Here is a 16,178-nt window from a genome sequence, read left to right as displayed (position 1 = left end):
AGCTGATCAGCCAATGACTGAGCAGGGGAGAGAACAGAGATAGGCTTCTTCCCAGCCAAGGGAGGAGGGAAGGAGAAAGGGAAGAGTCCAGGAGACATCATGTCAAACACCTGGAGCCCAGAGAGCTACAGCATACGAAAATGCAAGTATCGCTGGGGTTTGACTGAGAGGTAGCAAGATTAGTTTAGAGGATTAAGAGAGTAATACTGTTCAGTTGTTGTGCCCTTAAAGCTTGAAATAAATACAATAGTCCAGACTCAATTATTTGGGAGCTATCTGGGTTAAGAGGAAAACTGCAACAAACTTTTTCTTAAAAGCCACTAACAATCTTCACTAGTCATCTAAGGGATAGAGTTTATTCTAGGATTGTCCACTTACATTATCATCTTCTTACCTAGTAAATACTCAACTATATTATGCTAAATCTCAAACTGGTATTTCTATCTTAACCTTATCCCCTGGATATTCAACTACCTACCTGACATTTAACTTGGATTCACGAGACACATGAATTACATAAGCATGTGATTTACAGACTTTTCTGTTCTCACACACTCTTGCAACTAAATATTTCAAGGTCTTTTCTAAAAATTACTTTGGGTATTTTTACTACTTTGGGTGAACATATGTGTGCATGTGTATTTGAAGGTCAAGGTTAATGTTTAAAACCTTCTTCAATTGCTCCTTGCCTCGTATTTTGAGATGGAGTCTCTCAGTGAACCTGGAGCTTACCACTTTGGCCTGGTGGGTCAGCAAGCCCCACTGTGTGTGTGTGTATCCTCTGTCTGTCTACCTCCCTACTGCGATTAGTGTGGGATCACAGACACAACCTGCCATGCCTGGCTTTTTACATGGGTGCTGGAATCTAACTCAGATCCTGTTGCTTATGTGGCAAGCATGCTAATTGACAGTCATCTCCCAAGCCCATCAAAAGCTCTCTTTGAATAATAACAGATAATTTTCCAATTCCATCTTATAGTGTGGCACTTATTCTTCCACACTTTTCAAGCAGCATAAATATTTCAGCACCTTAAATTAATGCAGAATATAGTAAACATTCATACCTTTATGAATGAAAGATACCCTATGCCCATTAAAATCTGGATGACAACCCATTGGCTAGATTAAGGAGTAACAGCTATAGCAGAGTAACACAAGATTTGCCAACAGTGATGAAACTTGACTGTTATCAGACACCCAAATATCTGGTGTTACTAGTGTACCTATGAGAGACCACTTCTAAAAGAGACTAGCATCTCAACCGGTAGACTATCCTCACCCATGTGGACAGACATCATCTAGCCTGTTGAGATCTAGACAGAAAAAAAAAAAAAAAAAGACAGAAGGGTGAGCGCTGTCTTCTTGGGTTAAGACAGCATACATAGCTCCTCATCCTCGGCTCTGTCTCCAGGGTATCAGACAGCCCCTCATTCCTCCTCCCTGCCCCCGCCCCCACCCCCATTCACAGGCCTTCTGACTCAGAATGCATCACACCTGCCTCTTTCCTTCCTCTCCATCATTTAGATTACCATGTTCTCCCTCCCAGAACACCCCTCTGTCTAGGCTCTCTTCTTCTGGAAACCCATATCTAATATATGTGTCCTACAATATCAAAGAGAAAGTCATCAAAGTAAACCCAGGCAGGCATGGTGGGGCATGCTGTAATAGTAATCCCAACACAAAGGAAGTGAAGGCAAGATCAACCTGGGTACACAGGGAATTCAAGGGCAGGTAGCCTGTGCTACCAAGCAAGAGCTGGGGAGGTGGCTCAATGGAAAAGGGCAAGGCCTCAGATTTGACCAGCAAGCAATATTCCAAACAGTAATCGAGCAATGTATGCATAACAGAAAGTACTCTGAAAGTCTTATCCTTGAGGTAACTACAGACACCAAGCCAGGAAAGTTATTGTAATCCTTATGTGTGTAGGTTATGTCTGAGGGACAACGACCACTTTCCAAGATGATCCCCAGAGACTTTGAAGAAACTCTATATTGAGTAAGGCAGAGCTGTGTGATGAAGGAGAAGCTGTAAGGGTAAGGGACCTCCATAGCTAGGTGACAGAAACCATGATAGCTCCCGCCTTGGTTTCCTGACTGCTTATTCTAGAACCAGTCACACTGTCCTCAGGATACTTAAGGAACCCTGGAGAGAGGCTTACATGAGGGGCTCGGATCAACACCAACCTAAAGTCAGGTGAGTGTGCAAGTCAACTTGGAAGTCAATTTTCTAGCTCTAGACAAGATGACAAAAATTGCTTATACACGTAAGTAATTAGCAAAAGACTCTGATTCTCTCCCCTTACCCTGGTAACTCCCAGTGGACATTCCTTGAAATCCCCTGCCCAGCAGTTAGCAACTGAGCTGCCCCAGCCACATTTTCCTGTAACCTCTGATCATGGAGCCACTTTTAAACTCCAAACAGTAGGATTTCCAAACTGATGTGCTTTGTGATCAAAGGCTGTTTACTGTTGGCTAATATTTGCTTTATAGTGTTTGAAATTAAAAGTTTGTTTTAGTGTGAACAAGTTATCAGTGAAAATTCTTAAGTACATCAAGTTCCTGAATATAATACTCTAATAATATACATTTCTGCCCTCCAAATAAATATCCATAGCAATTTATCGAAATTTGTCTTTCTGTGGGATAGAACTTGAAAAGACAAATAAGAAACTGGTAATTGATTATCTCTGCTTCTATGCATGTCTGGGAGGCAAAAATAGGAGATTTACCTTCATTTTATATACATGTAGTTGCAGTTTTGAAATGTGTACTGCAGCAGGGCGTGGTGGCGCACGCCTTTAATCCCAGCACTCGGGAGGCAGAGGCAGGCGGATTTCTGAGTTCGAGGCCAGCCTGGTCTACAAAGTGAGTTCCAGGACAGCCAGGGCTAAACAGAGAAACCCTGTCTCGAAAAAACCAAAAAAAAAAAAAAAAATTGAAATGTGTACTGCATGCATGCAATACCTATTTAAAGATAAAAAAATTTAAAGTCTGTTTCTTGACAAAGCTGATTTCTTTTATGTTTAAAATGGGAATGATAGCTGGTCAGTGGTAGTGCATCCTTTTTTTTAAAGATTTATTTATTTATTTATTATATGTATGTACACTGTAGCTGTCTTCAGACACTCAGAAGATTTTGTTATGGATGGTTGTGAAACACCATGTGGCTGCTGGGATTTGAACTCAGAACCTTTGGAAGAGCAGTCGGTGCTCTTAACCGCTGAGCCATCTCACCAGCCCTGGTAGTGCATCCTTTTAATCCTAGCACAAGGCAGAAGCAGGTGGATCTCTGTGAGTTCAAGGCCAGCCTGGTCTACAGAGTGAGTTCCAGAACAGCTAAACCCTGTCTCAAAAAAAAAGGAACAAACAAACAATGGGAGATGGTAACTGGGGACTGGGGAGACGGCTCAGATGGTAGAGTGCTTTCCTTGTAAGCAACAAGCACCCAAGCTCAACCCAGAACCCACAACTAAAAAGCTGGGTATGGGGAAGCACTTATAATCCCAGCTGTTGGAGACAGGACAAGTGGATCCCTGAAACTCACTGGCCTGCCAACTCAGCCTATTTAGCAGCTACAAACCATCAATGACACCTAAGAAATGACACCTGAGGTTGTAATCTGATCTCCACATGCACATACGTGTACCAACATACATGAACATGTGTACACACACAGTGGGAGAAACTACTTTAGTTAACTACTTTTAGCCTAAAATTATGCTCATTACCTCTCCTCCCTCCGTCTTAGTGCTAAGGGTTGAAGCTACGGCCTTGTACCTGCCAGACAAGCTTTCCACCACTGTTTAGACATTTATTCCTTGGTGGGAGGGTGAGGGGCAGCTATGGTTTAAGGTGAATAAGCAAGTGTTACAATCTGAAAGCACCCAAGATGATATAACAAGAAATGATCTATATTTGTTAATCTAAGTGGGATATGAGTTTTAAATGTCTCTGCACAGAAGTTATCTTTTGTATAAAAGAGGTGGCTCCATATTATCAACTCAGGAAATGTATTTAAAAAGCATAAAATACGTTATGCCTTCATCTTGTAGACTTATAAGTGAACCACACAGAAGTTCAATTGGTTTTCCTGATCAAATTAAAGCTGTGGTGGTCATTTGAAGAACGGCCTCCAACAGCTCATATATTTGAAAGCTTTGTCATCAGGAAGTGGTACTATTAGAGAAGGATTAGGAGGTGTGGCCTGGCTGGAGCAGATGAGGCATTGGTGGGGGAGATTATGTCACTTAAGGTGGCTCTTGAGGCTCCAAAAGCCTAAGTCAGGCTCAGTGTCTCTCTCTTCCTGCTGCCTGGGGATCCAGATGTACAACTTTCAGCTACTTCTCCAGCACCATGTCTGTGTGCCACGATGCTCCTTGCATGAGAATGGACTGACCCACTGAAACTGTAAGCAAGCCCCAACTAAATGCTCTCTTTTGCAGGAGTTGCTGTGGCGCCTGGCAGTGGTGGCACATACCTCGGAAGGCAAAGGCAAGTGGACCACTGTAGTAAATTTGAGGCCAGCCTAGTCTATAGGAGAGTTCCAAGGCTACAGAGAGAAACCCTGTCTGGAAAGAGGAAAGAAAAGAAAGAATTGCTGTGGTGGTCATGGTGTCTCTTTCACAGCACTAGAACACCAAGACAGTTACCGAATTTGAATCCAGGTTTGCTTTCTCTAAGAACTAATTAGTTCTCAATAGATTTTTCTTACACCAATGATGAGTGCTTAATTTCAATAAAATGATAGTTTACATCTACTATGTAAGGATTAAATTATATAAAACACTCAAAATAAACGATAAGCACAGATGAAGCAGTAAACTGGAAGCCTTTGCTCTGAGAATCATAGGCCTTTAACAGCTACAAGACAGACACAACATTTTAACCTGAAATGCAACAAAAGTGAAACAGACTAGGAGAGAAAACCCTAAGCATACAGCAATCTACTTTCCAGGCATAGAAAGCCAAATGGCTCACCACTGCTTACAAGTGAAAAGCCATTCCTTCCATGGGACAATTCAGTCCTCAGCACCTCTGTAATATTTAATGAACAAGTTCTTGGCTACACTGGAATATAACTTGCTGTCAAAGACCTAATTCTATTCTGAATCAAAAAACTCACTAGCTCAATATAAACTAATGGGAAATTATAACATGGCAACTCCTTATCAAATATTAAGTTGTGAGAAAAGTTCTACCAATACCAAAAATACATAATTTTTTATGAAAGTGAAGGAATATCTAAATTTTGCTGTTGGCATAGACGTTACATTGTTGTAACGGACTTCATTTTTCTATAATATGACTTGGTTTTTAAGTATTAAATTTCTATGAAAATCATAACTTAATTTCAATCCAATATGACATATATATGATTAGGACATACATGCAGCTAGCTGGTAAGTATTCAACCAAAGAAGTACAGAGACCAAAATAATTTTTAGGGGCTAGAGACATAGCTTAGTGACTAAGAGCACCTGCTGCTCCTACAGAGAACACAGGTTCGGTTCCCAGCACCCACAGGACTGCTCACAACTGCCTGTAACGCCGCTCTGAGGCTCCGACGCCTCTTCTGACCTCCTCCAGCTCCTGTGCACTTAGATAGGTACATACACATAAGATTAAAGAAATAAACTATTTACACAATAAAAATTTTGCCAGGTGTGGTGGCACACACCTTTAATCCCAGCACTCGGGAGGCAGAGGCTGGCAGATTTCTGAGTTCGAGGCCAGCCTAGTCTACAGAGTGAGTTCCAGGACAGTCAGGGCTATACTGAGAAACCCTGTCTTGGAAATAAATAAATAAATAAATAAATAAATAAATAAATAAATAATTTTAAGATACCTGTCCACAGTAACCCTTTCTAGCCCTTAAGTTTGTTTCAACAGATAGCTAATATATTCTTAAATACTATCAATATGTAAATTAATGTTAGAGAAGGCACAGGAGAAATGTGTTTGAAGTGAGAAACTAAGGAAATGCTGCTGGAATATTATAAAATCTATAGAAGATTTTCTGAAATAAAACTATGAAGAAATTAAAAGACTAGGTTGGGTAGAAGGTGTGAGGTTAAAGGAACTGAAACTACACTCCCGTGCACACAGAAGAATACAACAGGAAAAACTGAGCGTTGTGTTTGTCAGTAAAGCAGAACGAGATTTTGGAAATAAGGTAATAAAATCACTAATTAAATCTATTAAATGCTATGACTGTGGAACAGTATCAAACAATATCATTTGTTCCTTGTCTGGGGTACATAATCTAACACAACTGCTTTACTGAGATTACAATTTAAGTAACTCTTCAGAAAATACACAGTTTGAGCACTTCTAATCTGAAAACCACAAATCTAACTTTCCATAATTAAGTATTTTGTAAATGCCAACATGACCGGAAAATGAACACTCAAGTCTCATGTAACAGGCCAGAGTCAAAATACAAACTGATGTACAAAATAAGAGTGATACAGTCTGTGCTCACCATGTCATTAGGCCCTGGGTCTGGTCCTGGCACAACCACAAGACTATATGACTATGTCCACACATGCACAGCTTGAGGTGTGTGAGAAATATAAGCTAGTTCATACTTGGACTTGGGTTCCATCCCCAAATTATATATATATATATATATATATAAATAAATAAATACTGCAAAATCCAGGAAGGATAAAAATCCAAAACACTTCTTGTCTCAAGCATTTTGGGTAAGGAATACTCAAGACAGGCCAGACTCAGGATTGGCACAAAAATTAACAGCTCCCTAGACTATGGGTTGATATTGACTCAAATCAAAATTCACTCATTAAGTCATGAAGCCTAAGATTAACTGCACTGGCAACAAGTATGTAAGTAATCAAGGTGCATTAGCCATTCAACAGCTCTGACAAGATACCATCCTGGCCTTGCCTAGGACTAGGTGCGAGGCAGAAAGCATGTGAGAAAACAATGACAAGGGCATTCCTTACGTCACAGTCTACACCGGCAGCAAGTCGGGAGAGTCCAACAGACTCCATGCTTGCAGGGCCTCTTCTGAGTCTAAAAATCGCTTCTTACTTTATCATCCAGTGCTCTGAAGGCAAGTAGGCAAAGGAAAGACAACACAAGAAGCAAAGGCACCATAATCAACATGGCTCTTCGATTTAGTATATTCATTTGGCAGAGAAAAAAAAAAAGAATCAAGCAAATCCAGCAATTCTAGTTTTCCTAACGGGAGGGCTGCTTTTGTAGGTTTTTGATGCATCAATCTGATTGCAGATCTGGATGGCATCTTAGAAGTTATGATGAATAACAAGTCAAATAATTATAAAATACCAATGCTATTCTAAATTTCCAACATAACCTTCCAAACAAGGAAGACAGTCCAACAATGTAAAGGCCAGAATTTCTAAATTAAAAGCTTGACTTCCACTTTTATCAAATTCGGAATTCAAGTACAAATAACGCATTTTATAGATATGTAAGATTTAAAACTCCTATTTTGTCCCTGAAAGAGTAAACTTCACAACTCCCTGGGCTGGCAGATGCCTGAGCAGATAAAGGGGCTGCCCTCCAAGCCTGACAGCTTGTACTTGATCCCAGGGACACACATGGGGGAAGGGGAGTACTGAGGCCCCCACAGTTCTTGACCCTCCACATTCGTGCTGTGACACAGCTGGACACCCACACCCCAACATAAATGTGATTTTTAAAAATCAAAATATCACACAGCACAAGAGTTCTCACATTAATTATTGAAAATACACCCAAGTGCTAGCAAAAATACTAAAGGGCAATTTGTTTGCAAGCCCTGCCGACTCAGCACTCGTTCTCTCCATCCTTACAAAGTCCCGCTTTACAATGTTCACATCATGTCCACAGGGGTTAGACAGACAACTTATTCAATGACCACAATCCAATACAGTGTCCTGCCTCCCTTCCTTGGGCTCTGCACAGGAACTAGCCTGGCAAATAACACATATCAGAGCAGGGAGTGGCTCAGCTCAGGTCTCTAATCCCAGAGGCAGGGGAATCTCCAAGTTAGAGGCAGCCAGGGATATCGAGAAAGCCTGTCTCAAAAAACAAAAACAAACATGTAGAGTATTAAGAAAACAAAAGCATGTTAGTTTTTATGTTTCCTGAGTCTCTCATTTATGCCACAAAGAGGCATTAACACAAAGAGATGACTAAAGAATGTTTGGTCTTGCCGGGCAGTGGTGGCGCATGCCTTTAATCCCAGCACTTGGGAGGCAGAGGCAGGTGGATTTCTGAGTTCGAGGCCAGCCTGGTCTACAAAGTGAGTTCCAGGACAACCAGGGCTACACAGAGAAACCCTGTCTCGAAAGAATGTTTGGTCTTCTTGGAACATGTTGCCAAATGTCTGGACTTCTACTTGGAAATTGCACACCAGACAATTCAGACCAACTCACTCTGAAAATAACTTTAAGTTAGATACTAAACAATCTCCTTAAAAGCACTAAATAACCATTAATATGAGAGTTCAAACCCACTGAAAGTTGGAACTGAGAAAAGTGATCTCAACTTTTGCTTTTGGTAAGTTTATTTAAAACAAACAAACAAACAAACGAATGAACATTTAATGCTGCTTGCACTGCAAGACTGGGGATGCCGAGTATAGTAAAAAACAACTTTGGCTCTGGGCTGAGGTTCTCAAGGGCCCCTCCATTTTAAGATAACAAAGAACTAGGAGACCACACTGTGCTTTGTGGTTCCAACAAACACCTGAGAAGTTAGCACAAAGAGAAGAGCTTCCCATAACCTCTTGACTCCACTACTCTGGAACTCTGGTGAGCAGTACAAGATGGTGGATGTACATGAGTCAAAGCAAGCAGCTCATCGCATGAGCCCCAAAAGCAAAGTGACCTTTGAGGAAAGGAGACAACACCAATACCAACATCTCACATTACAGCTCCTAACAGCAATACCTTGGGGACCAAGCCTATAATATGGACCTCTGCAGGTCACTCCCCACAATCACACCATAGCAGAGATCATGACCTTTGACCACACATAAGTCATGCAGGTAGTCTGGTAGTTAACAATGTAGAATTTGATTAAGGTGGTTTTGTAGCCCCAAACTCTTGATAATACCAAATAAAAATCTTCACAAAAAGATTACTTTCATCTTATATATCAAATTATTTCTCCAAGAGATGTAGAGATTTGTAAACATTGGAGTTTGCAGACTATTATAACTGACAGATATTATAATTAATTCCTAATTATTATACTAAAGAGAATAATAGCCAAACTGCTGTTTGATATATATATATGACATATATATATACATATATCATATATATCATATATGACACACACACACACACACACACACACACACACACACACACATATATATATATATATATGGAACTGCAAACTATAAAAAGTTACATACATTTGGAAAAAATAACCTAAATTAAGCACTTACTGGATGAGTGATCAAATATTAGATATAGATGAAAAATAGATACTTTAAGGATGAAACTGTCCAGAATAAAGCCTTTAAGAGAAAATAAGAGGGGGCAGGACACATAAGAGGCAGAAATCGTCACAATGAAGAACCTTATTAACAAAGGCGAATACTGAATTGAAGGTGATTGATTATCTGAAGGCCCTTTGGCTAGCAAATGTGTGGAACTGATAAGAACTGACCCATACATCCATAAAGTCCAAAGAATTGCCATATCACACAGTAATAAAGCAGAAAACAAAGTTAAAAAGGTTTCCTTCCTTAAAAGGACATAACAAAATTATTTTAAAAGAAAACGTTAAGAGCCATGGCATCAGCAAGGCATTGTAGCGCACGCCTTTAATCCCAGCACTTGGGAGGCAGAGGCAGGCGGATTTCTGAGTTCGAGGCCAGCCTGGTCTACAGAGTGAGTTCCAGGACAGCCAGGGCTACACAGAGAAACCCTGTCTTGAAAAACCAAAGAATGGAAAACAAAGACCTTTCAGGCAGATAGGAGGACATTCTAAAGCATGCGCTTCATATCCTTTATGATCAGTAAAAATGATCCTACATAGAAAGTTCATAGGAAATATAAGATTCAGTAAATATATACAGTACTCTAAATAATATTGATATATAACATATATTATTAATATATTAATGAATATGTAAATTAACAGGGACTGAGATGGCTCAGTTGGTAAAGTACTTGCCCACAAGCAAGAAGATGGTGATGGAGGATCCCTGAGGTGCACTGGGAGCCATCCTAGCCTAATTAGGAAGCCCAGGGAGTCCTGTTCCAGTGAGATCCTGTCTCGAGCAAGGCAGATGGCTCCAGACAGACATCAGAGGCCAGCTTCTGAGCTCCACACTCCCCTGTGCACACAGATGAGAAATCAAATACTGAAGTATAGCTCAGCAGTAGAGAGCATACCTAGTCTGTGTGACGCTCAGGATTCAATCCCCAGTAAAGGAGAGCAAAGATGGGAAGAGAAAAAGAGGAGAGAAATTTAATTAGCAAAACCTTTAGAGAAAATGTCCACAAAGAAAAGCCTCCCGGTCCTATGATTGCATCTGACAAAACAAGAAAGCTATTACTAGAACCCTGATGTCTCCTCTGCTGGATTCTAACAGACATTCGAGGAATAATTCCAAATGATTGTGTACAAACTATTTCTGAGCAGAGAGATTTTACAAACTTAAGTGCAATGTTGATTTCAAATCCGGACAAGGATAATACAGACCATCACCCAAGTAGACCCTTCCATGACTTTGCCACTACTTCCTCCATTCAAGTCCTTTGAAGATTTATCCAGGGTAATGAGTTTTATCACTGGAACCCATTTGATTTACTTCAAAGCCTAAGCATGACCTGAACATAGACGTACACTGTTTGCTGGCCATGTCCTCGATTAAAACTCGCAGAGAGTACAGGCTATTTGATTCTTGCAAATTGTATGTAAGAATCTACTTTAAACAGTTACTTATGGTTATCAAAATGTTTGGCAAATAGTCTATGTATGGTTTATAACAATGTGCAGATAAACAGTGCTTTAAGCTGACTACTGTCATTTGCAAATTCTCTTTTTAAACTTAACTCTCCACAGAACAATGCAGAAGTATGCCACTGACACTGTGCCTCTCTTCAGCTACAAATGGGTTTTCCAAATATTACAACTAGGAGAGACACCTGATTGATACAGGCCTTTTGTGGAAGGTTTACTTACTAATTAAGAGATAAGAGATAAGAGATCTTTGCCTTTCTCTACCAAAGACAATTAAATGATACCTGGAAAAAGGGAGCCATGAAGAACCATGACGGCATATGCCTATGTTCAAAGGTTAATACACTTAAGACGAGTCAATCAGAGAGATGGGTCCTCGAGAACCTTCTATGCAGCTAAATTGACTAGCCATGAGGCCCTCTAACTCTGATCATCTTTTTATGTGAGATACTGATTAAATCGCCCAGTTAAGTATTCTGTAACTTGGAGTCTAACTAACATGTGGTAAAGAGCTGACGACTACCGGGCAGTGGAGAAGAGCTTACCTGACTATAAGGTTCAAGACTGGGGACTAGAGAAAGCAGTTACAACCAGAAATCGGGAGGATGAGAATGCCAAACGTACAACACATATGAACACAAACGTACAACACATATGAACACAAACGTACAACACTATGAACACAAACGTACAACACTATGAACACAAACGTACAACACATATGAACACAAACATACAAACACATATGAACACAAACGTACCATCACATATGAACACAAACGTACAACACATATGAACACAAACGTACAAACACATATGAACACAAACGTACAAACACATATGAACACAAACGTACAAATACATATGAACACACCATAAGACAGAGGCGCATGCCCGCTAAACTGATTCAGTTTGTTGTCATGTGAATTTTAGCAGCACATCTCAGATAGGAATACCCAGCAAATAGTAGAAGTGGGGATAGAGATCCAGACATCAGGACAATGCACACAGAAATGATTTATATCATAAAGAAAAAGAGTGGCATGATCATCAAGGAAACACACCAAAGCACATACAAAGGCTTGATGGCATGAATTCCTTCTCTGGGAGAAAACACACCAAAGAACACACAAAGACTTGATGACAAGAATTCCCTCTCTGGACCTACTCCGCCCCATGCTGTGCTCAGTCCTTCTGTTTAGGGAGGACTCACTCCTACCTAACTACCGCCTTCCAGCCGTCACAGCATGACCTGTACGCGCCCTATCAGGAGAGCTGAAGACTGAGGAATGCCTAGGAGTCTTCCAACTTCCTCCCGCAGTAACTGAAGGCCATAACATGAACATTGTGAACAGGAGAGAAGCAAGTGTGAGCAAAGAACTCAAGCAGGAAGATAATGTGTTTGTTTGTTTTTAAAAAAAGGAGAAAAATGGACTTTCAGTACTGACTACATGATCTCCAAACAAACCACACTTCATGTGACTTCTAAATATGCATCTGCCAAATATATTTTCTTTGTTTGTAAATCCTATTTGCAGCCTAGCTGATACAGGGGTTAAGGGAAGAATAAAGTTGAAAGAGGGCAGGACATGCAAAGAACTTACAAGGGACCAGGCAACCAGGAAGTACACTGAGGACACTAAGAATACGTCATTTACTACTACAGAGTATTATGTAATTTACAATTGCCTAGAGAAACCAACGATGACAGAGAAACTGCCATTAGATTTGGTGCTTAGTATTCTCTAGTGATTTTTTTAATTGTTTTTTTAATTACATTTATTGTATGTGATGAAGGTCAGAGGACAACATGCAGGAACTGGTTATCTCCTTCAACCACGTGGGTCCTGGAGAGCTAACTCCAGCTGTCAGGTTCCGAGGTGGCCCCTTTACCTACTGACCCATTGTCAAGATGGTCCCAAGCACAGTTAAATGGTAAGGGACTTCCACTTCATAGTGACATCAGGGTGAAAACAAAAGATGGAGATAAGGATGTGGCAAACACTTACCTGGACATTCACTCCCTCTAGATCCACCGTGCAGGGTATTACAGATAGAGAAGTCTAAGTGGTAACATGACCACAGCCACTAATAAATAATTTTAACACAAGTCAAAGCCAAGACTGAAGGAAAGAGTCTCTAGCTACATCAGAGTCCCTGCATGGAAGGGCCCTCAAGGGGGATTTGGAATCTGGAGCCTCCTCAGTAGAAAACAATTAACATGCATACCGCACAGAGAGGGAGAGACTGAGGGAGGCCTCCAAATGGTGGTAATGGACAGATCTGAATAGAGAGAGATGGAGAGGGTTGCTCTTGCAAAGGCACACAGCTCTGAAATATGAGCAACTAAGGAGGTAGTAATGAAAACAAAAAAAAGCGAGCCGGGCGTGGTGGCGCACGCCTTTAATCCCAGCACTCGGGAGGCAGAGGCAGGCGGNTTTCTGAGTTCGAGGCCAGCCTGGTCTACAAAGTGAGTTCCAGGACAGCCAGGACTACACAGAGAAACCCTGTCTCAAAAAACCTTAAAAAAAAAAAAAAAAAAAAAAANAAAANAAAAAAAGCCCTGGGAAATGCAGGAGTACACCTCAGACAGCTGACAGAGGAGGTATACCTCAGACAGCTGGGATTCTCTCAGCCACTGAGTTTAGATGGCTCCACTCCCCTCTTGTCCCTTCAAAACTGAAAGGAAAGCACAGCACTGGAGGGACAGACAGACACAGACAGACCTAAGAGCATGCAGTCTTCAGTGCTGGAAGAGAGAAACTGACAACAAACAAATGAGATATAAAACTCAAAAAGATTTCTTCTTTTAAGGTGGGCAATTCTATTTCTAAAACTTTAATTCATAACTTTTTAAAAAAGATACACACACACACACACACACACACACACTGTCGCTGTCTTCAGACACACCAGAAGAGGGCATCGGAACCCATTAGAGATGGTTGTGTGCCACCATGTAGTTCCTGGGAACTGAACTCAGGACCTCTGGAAGATCAGTCAGTGCTCTTAACCTCTGAGCCATCTCTCCTGCCCCCATAACTTTTTTTTTTTTTTTTAAATAATCCTGGAGAATGAACAGAGTCCGTCTTACATGCACTGAGTCTTCTAGCTTTCAAAACCCCACTCATTTGCAATCTCATTGGGCATTTTCTAGGTATTTTTAATCCCACGTTGGGGCTCTTAACACATCCGAGTTATGGGACAGAGGCGACAAACTACCAGAGGACTTCCTCCACTGACACTCTGAAGGGGCAGTTTGCACTTGCAAACGTAGGCAAGGTTCCTAAGTCACTCAGGACAGTTTTTCACACTGGAAATCGCGACTACCCTTGAGGGGCAGCTGAGATTGGCACAAACCCACGTTATAGAGACTAGCAAGAGCTGCGAGTGCTGGTGTTAAGCACTAGTAACAACCGAGCATGCAAGAAATTTGAGTAGTTTTGAACTTAAAAAGCTTTTCTCCATCAGTCCTTTCTTTAAAAGCAAAGCAAAACAACAAAGGGCTTGCACATTAGGGATTCTAAAGCTTCTATGCGTTCCTTAGGCTAATACCTAAAGAAAGTAATCCTTCCCTGTGTTAGTAGGTATTATCTTACATTTATAAGGTCTTCTTTGTTTTTTAAGGAATATAACACTCCCCAATTCTTTCAATGGATCTACAAAACCTAACGCTTCCGTTTCAAAAGCTGAGTCCAAAGCCTATGACAGAGATGAATGGTTTAAAAGCGAACAATCGTTTTGCCATCGTAGACTCCACTAGGCAGGCAGGAGTCGGGCTCTTAAGCTACCCATCCCAGTCTACCGGGTGCTCTTCTCAAGACCAGATCCCATCGACCTCTGAACAACCAGCCTTTCCTCTGCAACCCCATAAGTCAGGCTCAGATAATCCTCCCAGACCTCAGGTTTTGGTTTTGGTTTTTAAAGGTTGAACGCGAAAGAAATGGGCTGGATGACCCACGCACCTAGAGCGGACAGAAGACTGCTAGCAAGGGCGAGGCTGCCTGCGAAGCAAGGAAAGGTGCGAGGGCGGCGGGAGTCGCGACCCCCGCCCGCGCTCTGGGGAGGGAAACCTGCGAGCCCGTGGCCAGCCGAAGGCCGGAGACCGGGCAGGTCATCGCGTGCAGACCGGAGGGCGACGGAACCGGGCCGCCGGGGGTCGGGTCCCAGCGCAGCCGCCCGGGGTGGGAGTCGCCGGCACGCGCAGCCGCACTCACCTGCCAGACGCTCGCTCCGCGGCCGCAAGCTCGGGCGCCGCCCGGGCGCCTCCCCTCCCCCGGGACTCGAGCCCGGCCGCCGCCGGAGCTCCGGGCCCCGAGAGTCACGGGCGGTACGGAGGCGGGCAACGCGGCGACCGGCCCCGAACGCAGGGAGGCGTACATAGGGGGCGCTGGAAAGGCCACTCCCCGCTCCACCTTCCTCAGCGGTAGCCGACGGCGCTCCCCGGGAACAGCATCGCGCCAGCCTCGGTCCGCTGCTCCCGGGCCTTCGCCCGAAGCTTCCCCCCGAGGTAGCGGCCGGGTTTCCGGCGGCCACACTCCGCCCCCTCAGCACAGGGCCTTCGCCATCTTGGTGGAGGCGGGAAGCGGACAGTGCGCACGCGCGATGGGAGCGGCTGGCCGGCGTCCCGCTGCTCGGGCGTGAGGGACCGGACTGCGCAGCCGCAGCAGCCTATGCCCTGCCTCTGCGGTATTTCGTTCGTCTCTTCTGATCTTTGCCCCGGGGAGCCTGAGTCTCTAACCTGCTCACCTTTTCCCAGCGGAACTGAAACCAAATTAGTAGACTTTTCCTGCGCACACTACGGCTATCCGTGAGCATCTGCTCATATCAAGCATCCACCAAGTGCCACGTCCTGAGCTAGCGAACTGATTATAGGAAAATGAGTGAATATGGATCGTAGAGCAAAGGGAGTCCCTAGCCCAGTGGAGAAGACAGAAATCAGTTTTTGTTCTGTAGGTGCCCCTCCAGCCGTCCGTCCTCTCCCGATTTAATTCCAAACCTACCTGTTCTGGACGTCCCCCAATTTGTCTCAAACAGCTATCAGACAGCTTGCATTACCTGTCTTTCATAATTTTCTTTGGGTGTTAACACTTATACAAACTGATCCCGCTTCTAGGGTAACAGCATTGGGGAATATAAACTCGTGGAATCCACACTCTAGTATGAAGGAATAGACAAAAAAAAAAAAAAAAAAAAAAAAAAAAAAAAAAAAAAAAAAAAAAAAAA

General features: G+C 42.5%; 1 protein-coding gene across 9 annotated transcripts in view; it reads right to left on the bottom strand.

The window, feature by feature from the left end:
- Positions 1 to 15,548, bottom strand: part of Apc (APC regulator of WNT signaling pathway) — a 95,972-nt gene extending 80,424 nt beyond the window's left edge. For 6 of the 9 annotated variants that reach the window (XM_029546869.1, XM_029546868.1, XM_029546871.1 and 3 more), the window contains exon 1: positions 15,170 to 15,529. Coding sequence is in view for 5 of the 9 variants with exons in the window: in XM_029546868.1 (XP_029402728.1) it covers positions 15,170 to 15,334 (165 nt within the window). In the remaining 4 variants the exon portion in view is untranslated. Of the gene's footprint in view, positions 1 to 15,169 lie in introns of all 9 variants that reach the window. The other 3 variants (XM_021214709.2, XM_029546884.1, XM_029546876.1) reach the window with 3 other exon arrangements.
- Between the last annotated feature and the right edge of the window lie 630 nt (positions 15,549 to 16,178).

This window comes from Mus pahari, chromosome 15, assembly GCF_900095145.1.
Source record: "Mus pahari chromosome 15, PAHARI_EIJ_v1.1, whole genome shotgun sequence".
Classification (NCBI taxonomy): Eukaryota; Metazoa; Chordata; class Mammalia; order Rodentia; family Muridae; genus Mus; species Mus pahari.
The sequence above is the reverse complement of the archived record's forward strand: the minus strand, read 5'-3'. Positions and strand labels throughout refer to the sequence as shown.